This window comes from Pogona vitticeps, chromosome 10 (assembly GCF_051106095.1).
Source record: "Pogona vitticeps strain Pit_001003342236 chromosome 10, PviZW2.1, whole genome shotgun sequence".
NCBI classification, from domain to species: Eukaryota; Metazoa; Chordata; class Lepidosauria; order Squamata; family Agamidae; genus Pogona; species Pogona vitticeps.
In genome coordinates this window covers 1,656,574-1,671,771 of record NC_135792.1, presented here as the reverse complement: position 1 = coordinate 1,671,771, position 15,198 = coordinate 1,656,574, and the positions used below count along the sequence as shown (strand labels likewise).

The following is a 15,198-nucleotide window of genomic DNA, read 5'->3' as shown; positions in this document are numbered from 1 at the left end:
CGGGCTCCTGGGACCGAGGCGGGCAGCCTGGCATCGCCCCTTTCCCAGAGCCCGGACAGAAGGAAGGAGGGAGCCCCTCTTCGCCCACCCGCGCTCCCCGCCGCCAAAGGAGACCCACCGTGCCTGGGCTTCCCCTCGGACGCCTCCCGGCGCCCCTTTCAGCCTGGTGCGGCGGCGGCGGCGGCGGTTTGGAGGCAGACGACAGAGGCACCTCCAGCCCAGCCCCGACGGGGAGGAAGGAGGAGGAGGAGGCGGCGGCAGAGGGGCAGCCCCCCCTTCTACACTCCTGAGAAAGGGGAGGAGCAACCGGCTGCCCCCGCCCCTCCAGGTCCCACCTCCCCACCCCCAAAATCCCCCCAGGACAACATCGCCCCGACGGCGCTCACCGTTTGGGGAGGGGGCACTCCGGAGGGAGCTGGCCGGGTTTGAAACTCCCCTCTCCGAAGAAAAGCAGCCATGAGTGCTGTGACACCTGGAAGCCTAGCGAGATTTTTTTTGGGGGGGCGAATGCGTGTAAGCTTCCGTACATTGCAGCCGCCCCCCTTTTTCAAGTGCATCAGAGAGGAGAAAAAAAGAGACATGCCAACCCTCCTTTGAAATCGGTCCAAGGAAATTTATGCATATACAACGTGGTCGACTTCCGGGTACCACAACACTCTTAGTGGTTTTGCTGCAACGGGTTAAACCACCCCCCCCCCCCAGGACACACTTGCCCGGCTAAAGGAAATGTATTGGAGTTGGGAAATGAACCTAACCCCCCTCCCTGCCTGCCCTCACTCTAGGCAAAGGGACCCGACCTCTCAGGTTCAGCTTATGCTCCTGCTCACCTTTTATTTCCCATGCAGGCTGCCCTTGAATAAAATATGAGATTTCCATTGAAACAATCCCCACTCTGCTGTCTTCCTGGGCTAGCAGAGAACCGGAGCCAGAGAAAGGGGGAGAGGAAGTCAGTTCTAAGGGCACCTTGAAAAAAAAACACACACCCCTGATCCACTTGCAAAGTCCAGAAACATGGGTGGGTGCTGATACATTTCCCCCCCACACACCTAAAGTTTAAACAGGCAAGCTTTAGAGTCACACAGGACTCTTCATCAGGCTGGCCATCAGAACTCAGGGGGAGGGTGCAGGGGAGACATAGAAAAGTGAAGAAACCAACCCACCCAGGTGGTGAGGGCTCAGGATCTATCTATCCTTGAGTGGATTTTTCAGGAGGAACATGGTAAACGTGACAGAATCCACCTGAGGTGTGGCCACAGTGTCAGGTTTCACCTCAACAGGAGGTACCGTCATCATCTGCCTGTCTCTCTTGCCCGTCTCTAGAGACAAAGGGATGCCAGCCCCTCCCGGCTCCCTCCCTCCGCTGCCTTCTCCCGAAGCGCAGGGCTCAGCAGCCGAAGCACCCAGGAACACGGAAAATCTTTGGATCAGAAAGGCTGCCGATGAAATATAGGGAAGGGCACCCCAAAGATGGAAAGATTCTGGAGCTTGGAGGGAGCCTCACACGTCACCTTTTAAGGTGGCGCCCGTCTGCAAGACTTCTAGCCATCACCACTCCTTATTCCGTATTCTTATTTAATCTAGATTTATTTTGGATGCCAAAAATAACAGAAGGGGATCCCTCTCTCTTGCACGAACTGTAGAAGGACTAACCACAAACACAGGTTTCCCACAGACATCATTCCACGCTCATCCTGCCCTTCCAAATCTCCATGTTTCATTGACTATCAAGCTTACTTATCAGGGCTGGTTGGGTTTTTTTTAAAGCTTTTAATAGATTGGGCCACAAATCAGGAAGTACTGTAGATTTCTTGAAATTATAAAGAGTGTGTGAGAGGGAACCTCAGGTGATAAAGCCCGCGATGCTGAAGTTATTTCTTTATTTCCAGTTCCTTATCTGGGCAAAACTTCCAAACACAGCTCAGTCATAAAGACCTATGGCTTATCTATGCTGGAACCTTTATGTTGTGTTTATAACTATGCCATACTGGGGCACTTCCCCATTCAAAATAAAAAAGTCCTTTCCAATCCATGGATGTTGAGTCGGAAACCGCTCTCTCAGCCCGTGACAGCGAAAGCCCAAAGAGTCTTATCCGGCCTTAAAATCTTCACCAGTTTTATTTCCGACAAACTTTCACAGATCACAGCCACAAAAACCTGACGCCCAGTCAATCTCGTTGAGTCTGGAAGGTGTTCTCGTGATGTTTTTATAGCTTAAGAGGGGGCAATTCTTTGGCCTACCCAAGGGCCCAGCTTCCTTTAAGCACACCCAGTTAAAAAGCAAAGGAACCATTCGGCTTGCTTCAAAGCGACATCCACACGTGGACTCCTCCAGAGACATCAGCATTGCTCAGCCCTAACTCCGTTTATGAGACAAGGCTGGGCTATTGAGTTCACCGCAGCCATCAAGAAAGAAAAAGCTGAAAACTCCAGGGCCCTTATTGAACTCTTACGTTACGGTTTTCTGCCTCTGGGTGAGGGATGCCTACGTCTGTGGTGTGCGTTACATGCCAAGACTTGAGCCTCTGACTTACAGTGACCCTAACAGGGCTTTCCTAAGATAAGTGAGAAACTTAAGGAGTGGCTTTAACAATGCCATTCCCCTATGGGTTTCTATGCCTGAGCAGGCATTCGGACTCAGACCTCCCAAGTCCTCGTCTGCCACACTATGCTGGGATGTGGTGGGGTCTAAAAACAATAAAAATATGAAATAATTTGTGGAGAAGAAGATTGTGGATAGATGGCGATAGATGTTACCTCCAGGACTAGCAGAGGATTTCATCTAATTCATTGCACCTCGTGTTCTTAACCTTCTCCCTTGCAAGGGTGAAATGCATGACAGTCTTTCATGCTGGATATTTGGGGACACCCCGGTGAGGTAAGAGTGTAAGGATGTCTGTTTGTGCAACAGATTTGGTTTATTCCTTGTTCGGTTGGGTGCACAATCTTGCAGCTGGCACCCATTTTGGAGAAAGGCAAATCTTGGAGTTGCAGGAAGAAAAAGGCCTTTGGAGGGAGGAAGCCAAGCTTCCCCTTGGTTTAAAATGAAAGGATGCTGCTCAAAGTGACCTCCACTGGACGAGGCAGTGGGTCTCCAGCGATGGGGATGCTAAGCGGGAGTTCACATCAGAAGGGAGGAACCACAGGGGCACATCTGTTTCTTAAAAGCATCTCCTCTTTGCTTGTCTGTCACCTACACAAACACATGCAAATTTCATTCACACCCCCTCGCCTTCCTTCAGATGTGTGTGAAGCTGACAATGGAGGAGCATTTTCATATGCTAAGTGAAATCTGGCGGAAAAAAGATTTCTCAAGGAATTATCATCAGGACGACAGCAGAAGGACCGTGTAGGAAATACAAATTCCAAAAAACCCCTTTGAGCAGAAGATCTGTTGGGTTTCTAGAATTCTTCCAAAGGACCTTCTGCATAGGCATTTCTGCCTAACATGTTAGTTCTTTGCTATATGTATTTTCCCTCCAGTGTCTTCAAGCTGTCTTCAAGGGCCCTGTAAGAAACCTGAAGTGTATGGTTATCTCAATTTCCTCTGCTCTAACTCTTTGGAGTTCATGCCTGCCTGCTGATCTTTGTAACTTGTAAGGGGAGGGGGCTCATGGATAGCCATGGCATTGGCCACCCCTGGCAAGGAGGCCTTCCCAAATGGGAAGTCAGTTTCTTAGTCCCTTCTCGGGCCTCTAATACATCACAAATGGCTGGTACATGGGAGAAAAATGAACATTTTTATGGGTTAGGAACTTCTTGGCCAGGCTGACTTAATATCCTGGTAAGGCTGACCCTAACAGAAGAGCGGTCTGATTCTTTGCAGTTTCGCTATGCTTCCCATCCAGTGCAGTGCTGTTGGTAGAGTGGCAGGCAAGGACTCAGGAGACCTGAGTTCAAATCCTGACTCAGCTAGAGATGCTCATGAGGGTTGGCCGTGGCAAACCATTCCATAACTAGCTCCCACGCCATGAAAACCCCAAATATGGATGCAACTTGACACCGAAGAACAGCGACGCATCCATCAGAAGCCTATCTAGGAGCTGCAGAGAAGAGCCATACCCTACTCTCATTTTCCTCCTGGGGATCTCCACAACAACAGGGCAGGAAAGCAACCGCTTTCAGGCCTCATCCGCTCATGCTTCTTCTGTTACACTTTTTTTTTTTGGTTGTGTTCTAAATTTTAACCAATAGAAATTATTTAGAAAAACAACAACTCACATGGAGACAGAGCGAGGAGCCTAAAGTCATCCGGCGAGTTCCCTGCCGACCAAAACATAGATTTCTAAAGCCTGGAGCAATATCTCACTGGCTGTACCATGCTTGATCTCCACTATTAGGCGCACAAACACACCCACACTCACAAAGGTAATCCTTCCCCCCAGGAGACCCACAGATTTTCGTTGTCTGTGCTTGTGAAAAGGCCTCTAGTCTTTCCATAAAGGAGAACTGTTCTCCCAGTATCTGTATCATCCTGTAATTATAGATTCATCAATGGCTAGTATCAATCCGAGTGTCTTTTCTACCTGGAATTTCACTCCGACCCCACCCTCTGGCCGCGTATGAGTGCACACAGACCCGAACCTCGTAAGACTACGCGACATGCACATAGAGTGAAGTGGACTTCATCCACAAAAGTTCCCAGGTTCATAAGTCTGTTAGTCTTGAAAGTACCAAACAATTCTTTTGTTGCTAAAGAGCCGCTACAGTTAATGCTAATATTTGGAGAGGAGCGTTAACCTGTAAAGCTGAAACAAGACAAAAATATGGGGGCATATTAAAAAATGTTCAGGTCCATTTCACTGAGAGGTTATGTGGATTACAATGAAACTGAAAATACATCAGGAAGTCTTTAAAGTGCCATAATACTTATGTTTTTATGTTTTTATGACCCAGGTTGAAACGGAGGTACATGGCTACCTCTTTGAAAAGCCAGCACAGAGCCTTGTGACACCTTAAGGGCTGAAAGGTTTTATTTGGCTGGAGCTTTGCTGGATGATTTATAGCCCTGGTTTGAAATCTTATTTGGGATCACCGTCCATGCCCAGCAGCTCACTTCTACATTTGAAGAAATGGTTCACGGAATCATAGGCAGAATGAATTTGTCCTTCTTTACAAAATGCCATAAGATCTGGTGCTATTGCTTCTATGACAGGCTTGGGGTGGGACCAAGCACAGAGCTTGGGAAAGTTATGCTTTTTCTTCAAAAAGGAAACCCGCAGAATCTGCCAGGGAAACAGTGTAGATTTGGGAACAGGAAGTCCAGAAAAGTAACTTAGGGAAAAGTCCCTCAGCTGCGAACCACAGTCCTGCCCTTGACTCCTTCTCTTACAGCTCTTCCGAATGGATCTTCCTTGTCTCTCTGCTTTCCCCTCCTCCTCAAATATCTACTGTGTGGCTCCCCCTCCTCAGCATCCCCGAGAGCCTGGGGAACTACACTCTACTGGAATTCAAGCAACGCAATCTCAAGCATACTTCCAAGTTACAGAACCTTTATGTTTCTGTTTTTCCCTACGCTTTCCTATGAAGCCGCAAAATACATTCTGCTCAGCCAGGAAGACCGCTTTCTGCTTCCACCACCTCAAGACCAAAGGCTCAAGAGGCGTCTTGCACCCCCGAGCCAAATTCCACACATTAAAACATGTACATAGCGCGCTGGTAAAGCTCAGTCATAAAACGCTCGGGGCGGCAAACATTGCTTGCTTTTACAAGCTGCCGGCAAGGTCAGTCACCCTGATTTCCATTTTGCAGTGGAAGAACTGAATCAGAGGTTGAGAGTTTTGCCCCAGGGGTGACAGGCCACCCCAAAGAGTCCCCCACAAAAATGGACACCGGCCAGGCTCCCCCCTCCCTTTGGGAAGGGCCGACTCTAGAGCAAGTGCCCGGGGGAACCTTCGGCCGTGCCCGTCCTTAAAAGGACCCATGCTCTGTGCAAACGACCCATCTGAGCCCGTTCTCCCCACTCTTCCCAGGACTGACGGAGAAATGGTCCTGGGTTCAAGCCCTGGCTCCCTGCAAGGAGCCTCTTGCCACCCTGGCAATACCGAGTGCCCGGATAGAGGGAAGACCAGCTCAAGACTCTTATTCCAGGGTCCCTCTGTAGGCACTGAGCAGTCTCTCTCTCTCTTTCTCTCTCTCTCTCTGGTGCTGGGGACTGAAGAGAGGGGGCCCCACAGGCATGGAACAGATTCCAGGACCCACCTTCCTGCCCCCCCCCCCGGCTGCCAGGCTCTGGCATCAGGAAGACAATAGGGGGATTTCCACCAGCAGACAAGAGGAGAGAAAAAAGGGACCTTAAAAGTCTCACTTACTGCCGAGGGATCTTTGGCTCTCGGCCGGAACCGCCGAGGCTCCCTCCTGGCAGGGACCCCAAGTGCCCGAGCGGAGGCTGGCCAAGAAGAGACCAGGGCGCCCCCCGCCCGGCTCCCCCCTCCCCTCCCCTCCCCTCCCCGGACCCCTTCCAGCAGGTGCGGCGGCGCCCGCTCGGCGGCTCCATTGTGAAACCTCCCGCACGGAACCATCCTCTCCTTACCTTCTGGGGTGAGAGCAGATCCCCGACTCGGCTCCCGGTTCCCGCTCCGTGTTTCTGTTGCTGAGCCTCTCCCGGGGGGGGGGGGGGAAGAGAAAGGGAAAAGAAAGAGAGAAAGAAAGAAGAAAAAAAAATCCACCGCTCTTCCAAGGTAGAAACCGGCTTCCTATTCCCTCCTGCACAGGAATCGCCTTGTGTGCAGAGGCGGAATTGCTGCCAATGTGAAAAGAGACTTTTCATTCAATCACCTCTGGCTGGAGCAGGCATGGGGAGGAGGAGGAGGAGGAGGAGGAGGAGGAGAAGCTGGCTGGGAAAGGGCCGGATCCATTCACAGGCGCCTTCTCGCCCGGCAAAGCCCTCCTGCTGCTGCTGCTGCTGCTGCGCTTGGTGAAGGGATCCGAGGCTCCAAGCCAGCCCCCCGTTTGCCCCGGGACCGAGGAGGGCGCAGGCACCGCCTATCAAAGCCGGGGAAACCCTGCAACAACCGGGCACTCCCCCTGGAAGGACAATGACAGTTCTTGAGCTGCCACCCTTTCCCTCTCTTCTCCCTCCCTCCCTCTCCCCCCCCCCCAATGCACAGACTGTACAGCTATTCCTGGAGTCTATAAAAACCAGCTCTCCAAACACCCCCGGCGACAGAAATAGCTGCGCCAGGGCTGCTGTTCGAAGGGATGGCAGCTTTCCTCGCTTGGTCCAGGAACTTGGGAGGCACCGTGGTTAGCAGCCTCCTCTTCCTCTCTCTTTTTGCGAGGCTGGCAGAGCTCCCCCCCCCCCGTTGCCCATCCTCATCCTACAGCGTGCCACCGCTGGCCGGCTCCTCGTGGACAACTGGCACAACCACCTGAGTTCTCAGCATCTTTGTGCGACACGCAGAAGGCATGGGGGGGGGGGTCCACTCAGCACCAGCCGTGGTGGCCTCTTGGCCACAAGGGAGACAGACCCCTTTTCTAGCAGCTCGCTATTCCAACCCAGCCCGAGGTGGCTCAGGCGGCAGAGGGCTCTTTTGAATGCTTCCCCACCCAGACACCTGCTGGATGCTGGCACGCTCCATTCAGAGAACGCCCAGGGGTCATTTGGGGACGAAGGAACAAGCCCCAGGAAGACAAAGAGGCAGAAGAAAGCCGTGGAGCAGATGGTGCCGGCCTTGGGCCTTTCATTTCAGGGAATCTGGGGCTGCCGAGGCGGAGGAAGGAACAGCAGGAGAAGGTCGGACAGGAGGAGAGAGGGGGCACATAGGCTGTGTCCCAAGGCAGGAACCCTGAGCCTGCCCACGGCTCCCCTCTTTTTTCAAAGACAAGGCACTGAAACCTCTTCCCACCACATCCTCTGACACTGGCCTCCAGGAATAGAGGGCAGCCTTTCTCCCTCCATGCCAGCCAGATAGGACCACAGGCAAGCAGGAACAGCAGGCGGGCAAAGAAGCCGGGCACCTGACGGAGGAAGACAGACCTGGCACAGAAACGCAGCCTCTTTTCTTCTGCTGCAGAATCCGTCAGGGCGCTTTGCTCCTCTTCTGCCAGGAAGAAGGGATGAATGGGGCCCTCCACAGGTTCTGGCTACAGCTGTCCTCAACCTTACCCAGCACTGCCAACACAGAGGGAGCAGACGTCCAAGGAACAGCTTGGAGACCTGGGCTGCCCGCCCTGTTCTGCTGCCAGTCTCCGTTAGGCAAACGTTTCTGTTTGTTTATTTGGGGGAGGACGGGATGCTAACCGTTGTGGACCTAACTGGAAGTCTTGCTGCCCACGTGCCTTTGGGTTGGCCTCCCCCTCTCCCAAAACCTGCATTCCTAGCTAGAACTGAGGGGTCAGGATTCATTTCTTCCCCTTCTGCTGCTTCTCTTTGCTCCCTCCCATTTATTTTTGGCCTTCCTTTGTAAGCTCTTTGCAGGCAGAGACCCGTCCCTTTCATCTAGGCACTCGTATAAGGTGTTGGGCAGGCAGAGGACACAGGGGTTGTGAGGGGTGCCTCCCTAAAGTAGTCAGAAACTTGCCAGGAACAGAAATGGGGAGCCTTTATTAGCAGCTGCTCCCAGGTTCTCCTTGCCACGCCAGCTGGGTGATCCTGGGGCTGGCAGTCCAGGAAGAAAGCCCCCCCTCCTGGGGCCACGCAGGCTCAGCTGATGGGGCCACGCTAGGCGATGGCTCTGGAGGCAATGCCAAGCAAAGATTCACTGCCTCTCAGCCCAAAGTTCTCGGCCGCCGTCAAGTCCCACCAGCTCTTGAGAACGGCCCACTACGAGCGGCGGCCAAGCTCTCTGCCCACTCAACCTCACAGCCCAGTGGGGTTTCAGCCCCCTCCCCAAACCGCACAGGCATACTTTGTGCACAAGACTACTTTCTTTCCAGTCCAAACCCTATTTATTGCAAGGGCTGATCCCAGAAATGATTCTGAAACAGCCTCTACCCTCCCACGTGCATCCCCTGCCCTCTGAGCTGGGACAAAGGAGGAGGAGTCCGGTTTCGGTAACATTTCCCCATCGCAGTAAAGTCACAGGAGGTCCCACGTGGCTTGAAGAAGGTTGACCCGATCCTGGAACACAGCAGCCGATGCGGGGGCCAGTCCATAGGGCAAGGAGAGCCCTACCACCCTGCCCACCCATCTCAGGCTTCCAGCCCTAATTAAGAAATTATTTTCTGCAGCATCCCCTGCCTGGGAGAAAGAAAGGAAGCAGAAATCAGAATCTGTTGCCACTGGTTTCACCTTCCATTAGCGGCCCAGCTCTATCTCTCCCAATGGGTACATGCGGCCACTGAAAACGGCGTTTCTGGGCTTAAGAACCTCGGCTGCCCCACGACCCGCTTCCTGCTTCCCTGAGGGTCACTGGCACATTCCCGAGGCCACAGCGATGTAATACAGTGGGAGGCTTCTCTTCGGCCGGCCCTACGGGAGGACCTCGATCTTCTTCTCCAGACTTTGAGGCGGGAAGAGGAACTGCCTCATGATGCCGTCGAGCTCTGCCAAAGCCAGCTGGGCATGGAGCACAGTGACTTCGTCCTCTTCGCAGCGCACCACGGACTTCAGCAGGCGGTAGAGGTCCAGCAGCACATCCTGAAGAACCTGGGTGATGGGGTGGCAGCAAGGAAACACACAGAGAGAGGGAGAGAAAGAGAGAGGAATTGAATCACTGGAGAAATTCCACTAGTTAGACCTCAATAGCTACAAGATCACAAAGATTTACCGGTACCTTGAACTCTGGAAAAGTGTTAACAGAAAGGATCAAGAGAATCAAACTCCCCCCAAAAGGCATTCCCCAGTTGCAGAGGTTTTATAGGTGGGTCCGAGTCTGAGGCATCCAGGACAGGGCTTAAGACAGGAGGGTGGCCAGAGGCCTTGCTGCTTGGCCAAAGGCAAGAGGACTTGCCCTCCTTCCCATCGGAGCTGTGCAGCAGCCCAAAGAAAAGGGCCCACGGCAGGCGGAGGCTGCTCAGCCCCCGAGCTGGGAAGCCCTCAAAGCTCCAGGGTCACTTCGGAGAGGAGCCGCTGCCAGCCAGAGAGAGATCCGGGCACAGCCGGACGGTGGGTTGGCAGAGGTTCTGCTGCCTTTTCCTCGGAAGAGGGGGTTGGGGAGGGGCTTGCCTATAAAGGCCCGCCTCCTCATTTCAGACAGCCTTCTGTCTGGCTGCAGGTGGGAACAGGAGCAGGCTTGGCCAGGAAACGTCAGTGCCGTGCACGACTCTGCTAGCTGTGTCAACTCTGGCTGGCAGAGTCTCGGGCCATCTTTCCTTGGGCTAAACCTTCTGTGGTGGAAGCAGACACTCTCTTCCTGAACTACAGCAGGGGCAAAGAGGAGGGTTTTTTTTTTTTTTTTAAACAGAATGACTTTTCAAAGTCCTGGGAAGGATTCTATTTGGTGTCCAGGCGCCCGTTGGGAGGATTCCTAAAAGGCTCTTTTGGGAGACGCCTCCATACTCTCGCATACCCTGCCAAAAGAGCTTCACCGGCTGGCTAGCTGCCCAGGGTCCCTGGCCTGTGCTGTGCCTGGCCAGCAGTGCCAAGGCAGCTCTACCTGTTGCTGCGTTTGGGAACTCAGGTGGGCAGCCTGCGGTCACCCCAGCAGTCTTGGCAAGACATGGAAACGGAAGGGCTTCCAGCTGCTGGCCACCTCATCTTATCTGTGGATCAGCCTCTGCAGAGATCGAGAAGGCCTGCAGCTGGGAACGGGGTGGGGGCTGAGCGGGAGAGGGAAGGAGGAGGAGAAGCCTTCCAAGACAGAAGCAGCCATCGTATTCACTTGTGCTCTCCTCGGGAACACCAGAGGGTGGGGAAAGAGGCTCGTTCGAGGCCAAAATCTCAAGACCATTCTTGACCAACGAAAATCTCAGCGCAACCATTTCTTGGCTGCTACCCTGCAAAAAGGTGATTTCGATCTGCTCGACAGTGTCAGGTCTATTTTCTGAGCTCGAAAGAAATGAGAGGAAGGATGAATACAAGGCTTCTTAAGCGCATCCCCGCCCACAGACTGCCGAGAGCTCCTCACACATTCCAGTGTCTGTCAGCAGGCTCCGTGTCTCCAGGGGTGTCTCGATCCGGGACGTTTCCATCCACGCCTTGCTCTCATCAAGGGAAAAAGACCCCCCAAGACCCTTTGGGAGTCCAGACAGTGAAGAGCCCCTGGGGGTACTTCCACTGCCCTTTGCCCTACCTGGCAGCGCCCACCCCCACCCCGCCCCGCCCCACCAAGGGCAACAGGTGGGTGCTTGAGGGCCACACCTTGTGCCTTGCGTGGATCGCCTTTGGCAACAGCAAGGAAGCGGGGGGGGGGGGGAGCGGAAGCTGCACAGCTTTTCCGGTGAGTCAACTGCAGGGGGAAAAGGGAGTCCCGGGTGGCTCAGAGAGAAAACATGGTGGCCGTTGGAAGTTTCCTTCAGGGACGCAACCCCTTGCTGGGCCAGGAAGAGGCAGGCTTCGCTCCGCGGCTACCAAGCCGGTTTTGTGATGGAGCGCCTGGCGTGTCCCAGCGATGCCTGTGGTTCACTTTGAGCACAAAGTGGGGGGGAAATCGTCAGTTCCTACGCTAGAAAGGCCCACATGGAGATCTGTTGGAAAACAGATGGATGAAACAGCTTTGGTGGATTTCACTTGATAAAACGCCTGCCTGAGGCTGGCCTCTCAGTCTCTCTTCTGCTTCTCTCTCTCTCCTTCTTCTGCCAAGCAAGGGCTGGCTCTAGACACAGTTCTTGAAGTGCTACCCTCTCTACAGAGGAGAGAGAGGGGAAATGTTTTCTGTGTGGGCCGCAACTCCTCCTGTTTTAGGGAGCTGCAACCAGCCACATGGACCAGGGGAGCATCGAATTCCCAAAGAAGCTGATGCCTCCCAGCTGTGTTCAAAGGAGGCCCGGCTTCAGCCAAGAAATGAGGGGAGCTGGTGCTACAGGAGGGCTCGTCTCTGCTCCGGAGACTCCAGAAAGGAAAACTCACCTCCAGGGCCCTTTGGCTGAGCCCTCTCAGCAAAAGCACCACCACGTGGACAGCCGCTCTCCGCACCTCAGCCTCACGGTCAGTCTGCACCACGGCGGTCAAACAGGAAACCACCTGCCAGGCAGAGAGAGAGAGAGAGAGAGAGAGAGAGAGAGAGAGATGTATAAGAAAGGAGTGTGGAGGAAAAGAGAAGAAAAGGGAAAAACAAAGGCTGATTAATACACTCAAGATGAAAGCTTGCATATCCAAAAAAACAAAAAGCTGAGCTGGGAGAACCAATTTTATATAACACTATGTTCTGTTTACACGTTTCTGGCTTCTGAATCATGATAACTGGCTAGTCAAGGCAATGTGATAGTTAAAATGTTGAACTGGGACTCTGGAGAACTGGGTTGAACTTCCTACTGAGCCACGAAACTCACTGTTTGACCTTCGGTCGCTTGGCCAGCCTACCTCAAAAGATTGTTGTGAGGAGGAAGCGGAAAGGAGCAGAGCCGTTTTGAGGCCCCCAGAGGGAAGTGAAATATAAATGGAATGGAATGGATAAATGAATGAATGAATGAATGAATGAATGAATGAATGAATGACATAAGGTGAAAGACTTGTAATACTCTGCTTGCCTCAAAGGCCAACGGCTCGATTGTTTCATTAAAAGAAACAAGAAAACACCTTTTGTTTTCTGGTAGAAAGTTGGGGTATACATTAAATAAGCAAACAGCAAATGAAACCAGAAGTTTAAACAAGATGGGAAACAGCTTTTCTGTGTTCTGAAGACAGTGCAGGTAAACCTGACAAGCTGCTGGTCCCGGGTGCCCACCCACCCACCAGTATTCCCTGGAAGGCTTCCTCTTCCTAGCAGAACAATGGGGTTGTCCCCCCCCCCCCCCCCCAGGATCTTCACTCCCGTCCATGCTCTGGGAAGCTCCCACTTTTGAAGCCTTGAAAAAGCGAAGGCAGCCAGGCTGGCACAAAAACAGCTCCAAAATCCATTCTGAGATGACAGCTTCACTACTGCTAATAATGATTTGGTGCCGTCAAGTCAATCATGGCTTATGATGATTCTTTCCAGGGTCTTCTAGGTAGCAAGCATTGAGAAGCGGTTTCAAAATTCCCTTCTTCTGGGGTGTGTGTGTGTGTGTGTGTGTGTGCCCTGGGACTATGCAGCTTGTCCAAGGCTACCCAGGCTGGTTCTTTTCCAGAAAAAGGAATCAAACCACCCTCTGGCTCCACAGCCAAGGACCTAAGGCACGGAGCTATCCAGCTAGCGATACCTTTATTAAGCCAACGGTGAAAAAAGAGAAAAGAGACCAGGAATAAAAAGTGTGTGCAAGCTTTCAAGACGACTATCCCTTCATTAGGACAAACATTACAAAAAGATGCCACGGGGGAGGGAAAGGAAAGGCTGGGTTTAAATCTCTATCCACTGCTTATTGTCTCAGGATGTGTCGGAGGAGGGATGCTGCAGGCAAAGGAGGGGGCTCCTCAGGTGAAGCCACGGTGTTACCTGCGGGCAAGTGAGAAGCTTTCTGCTCCTCTGAAGGCCAGCACATCAGCTGCTGGGGCCCCTTTCTTTGTCCGGAGCACCTCCACCCCTTCCAGAACACCCCCACAAGGACCACAGGCAGGGGAGGAGGACCCAAGGCCCAGCTTCCTCTGCCCCAATCTCTTGCACGTTTTTCAGAACCTTTTCTAGCTTGCCGGGAAGGAGGTCCAAACTCCAGGTTTCCTGCCCCCTCCCCATGGGGGGGGGGATGCAGGCCTCGCAACGCTCCGAGAGGAGCCTCTTTTCTTGAGCTGAAGGGCAGCCCGGCTCCTCCACCACCTCCTCTGCAGCTGGGCTGCAGCAGCGCCTGCTGAGTCAGCTGGCACCTGGCCCGCTGCAGAACTCCGAGCAGCTTTTCTACAATACAGCAAAGAGTGGCTTTCAAAAGCTGCCCCCGGGTTCCAGCAGAAGCCTAGCTTGCAACAGCCGTGGGGCTGTCTCTTGACGCTGGGATGGCCTTCATACGCCCTGTCGGGGACACAGTCTCAGTACCAGACAGGAGGATAAAGAGGCAGCAAGGCAATTAATTCTCTGGGTGGCAATGCAGGAAGTCCCCGGTTTATTCCCTGGCATCCGTCCTGAAATATTTCTGCCCAGTTTCCACCCTAATCCAGAGGGGGATGGCACCCCTGAGAGTTCTCTCTCTCTCTCTCTCTCTGAAGAGGGAGCGTGTGTGTCTCTGCGTGTGGACAGGAGGCATACCTCGTGGACCACGGAGCCCAGCTGGAACTGAAGGATCTGGCACAGTTCTCCCAGATTGGAGAGGCTGCTCGCTCGGAGGGAGCTGTCAGGGTCCCTCACCCCTCGCAGGAAAGCGTGGATCAGCCTGTCTCGATAGGAAAAGACCGTGTCTCCTGGATGGACAGCGGGAAAGAGAAGCACCAGGAATAAGTAAGAGCTGCTCACCGTCTGCAAAACGGAGCGAGGTGCTGCACAGAAGAAAAACCCGCAAGAGGATACAAAATGCACAAGAACACCGTCCCTTTGCCTAAACAAGCGTGTTATGTTCTGAGGTCAGGTTGACCAGAGGCTGTGTTGTCACCCTTGACCCCAGGGTGCTCCAGCACATTGCTTCTCCACCCTTTTCTCCTCCCTTTATCAAAGAAATAAAAAGCTCCTTTTCCTCCGAAAAACCTTGATCCCATGGGCAGGTTTTCTGCTATTTTATCACTTTGGTCGGTGGGCAAAAGGGGACACTGGATTAAAGGAAACACAGGATGCCTGGAAACGGCACTGGCATGTTTTGGGAGTAGGCTTGGCGCCGGGCGCTCCCTCCGAGCCCTCATCTCCACTCTCAAGCGGGGAAGAAGGCAGGTGGGGGAAAGGAAGATGGCAAGAGACGGGCACAAGGACAGGAGGAATGAAGGCCAATGAAATCTTAGCCCTCGCTTTGAGAACACGGGAGTCCCGTGTAGGCTGGCTTCTGTGGGTCACCAGTGGTAGGGGTCCCACCCATTGAAAGCCACTCCTTTGGAAAGCTCAGGTGCAGAAGTGTTCAGGCGAGCTCTCAGGCTGTGGGCACACACTGTCGTCCTCCCGTTGGCCACCCTATCAGCACAGACCTTGGGTCTCCCATCAGAGAGCACAGCTCCTGCCTCCGGAGGGCAGAGAAGCCAGCAACGCTGTGTAGCACAAGCGACAGGAAGGGCCCGGTGATGTTCTAGCCATGAGAAGACCACCCCACGGCAACCCGCTGCGACTCTTAACA

The 15,198-nt window shown here is 53.4% G+C and overlaps 1 protein-coding gene across 2 annotated transcripts in view; it reads right to left on the bottom strand.

Annotated features, from left to right (window-relative positions):
• Positions 1-8,863: 8,863 nt before the first annotated feature.
• Positions 8,864-15,198, bottom strand: part of TANGO6 (transport and golgi organization 6 homolog) — a 29,538-nt gene continuing 23,203 nt past the window's right edge. For both annotated transcript variants that reach the window (XM_072980845.2, XM_072980846.2), the window contains exons 16-18: positions 14,193-14,344; positions 11,948-12,061; positions 8,864-9,586 (exon numbers count right to left, since the gene is read on the bottom strand). In XM_072980845.2, coding sequence (XP_072836946.2) covers positions 9,410-9,586; positions 11,948-12,061; positions 14,193-14,344 — 443 coding nt within the window. In that variant the 3' untranslated portion in view covers positions 8,864-9,409. The remainder of the gene's footprint in view (positions 9,587-11,947; positions 12,062-14,192; positions 14,345-15,198) is intronic.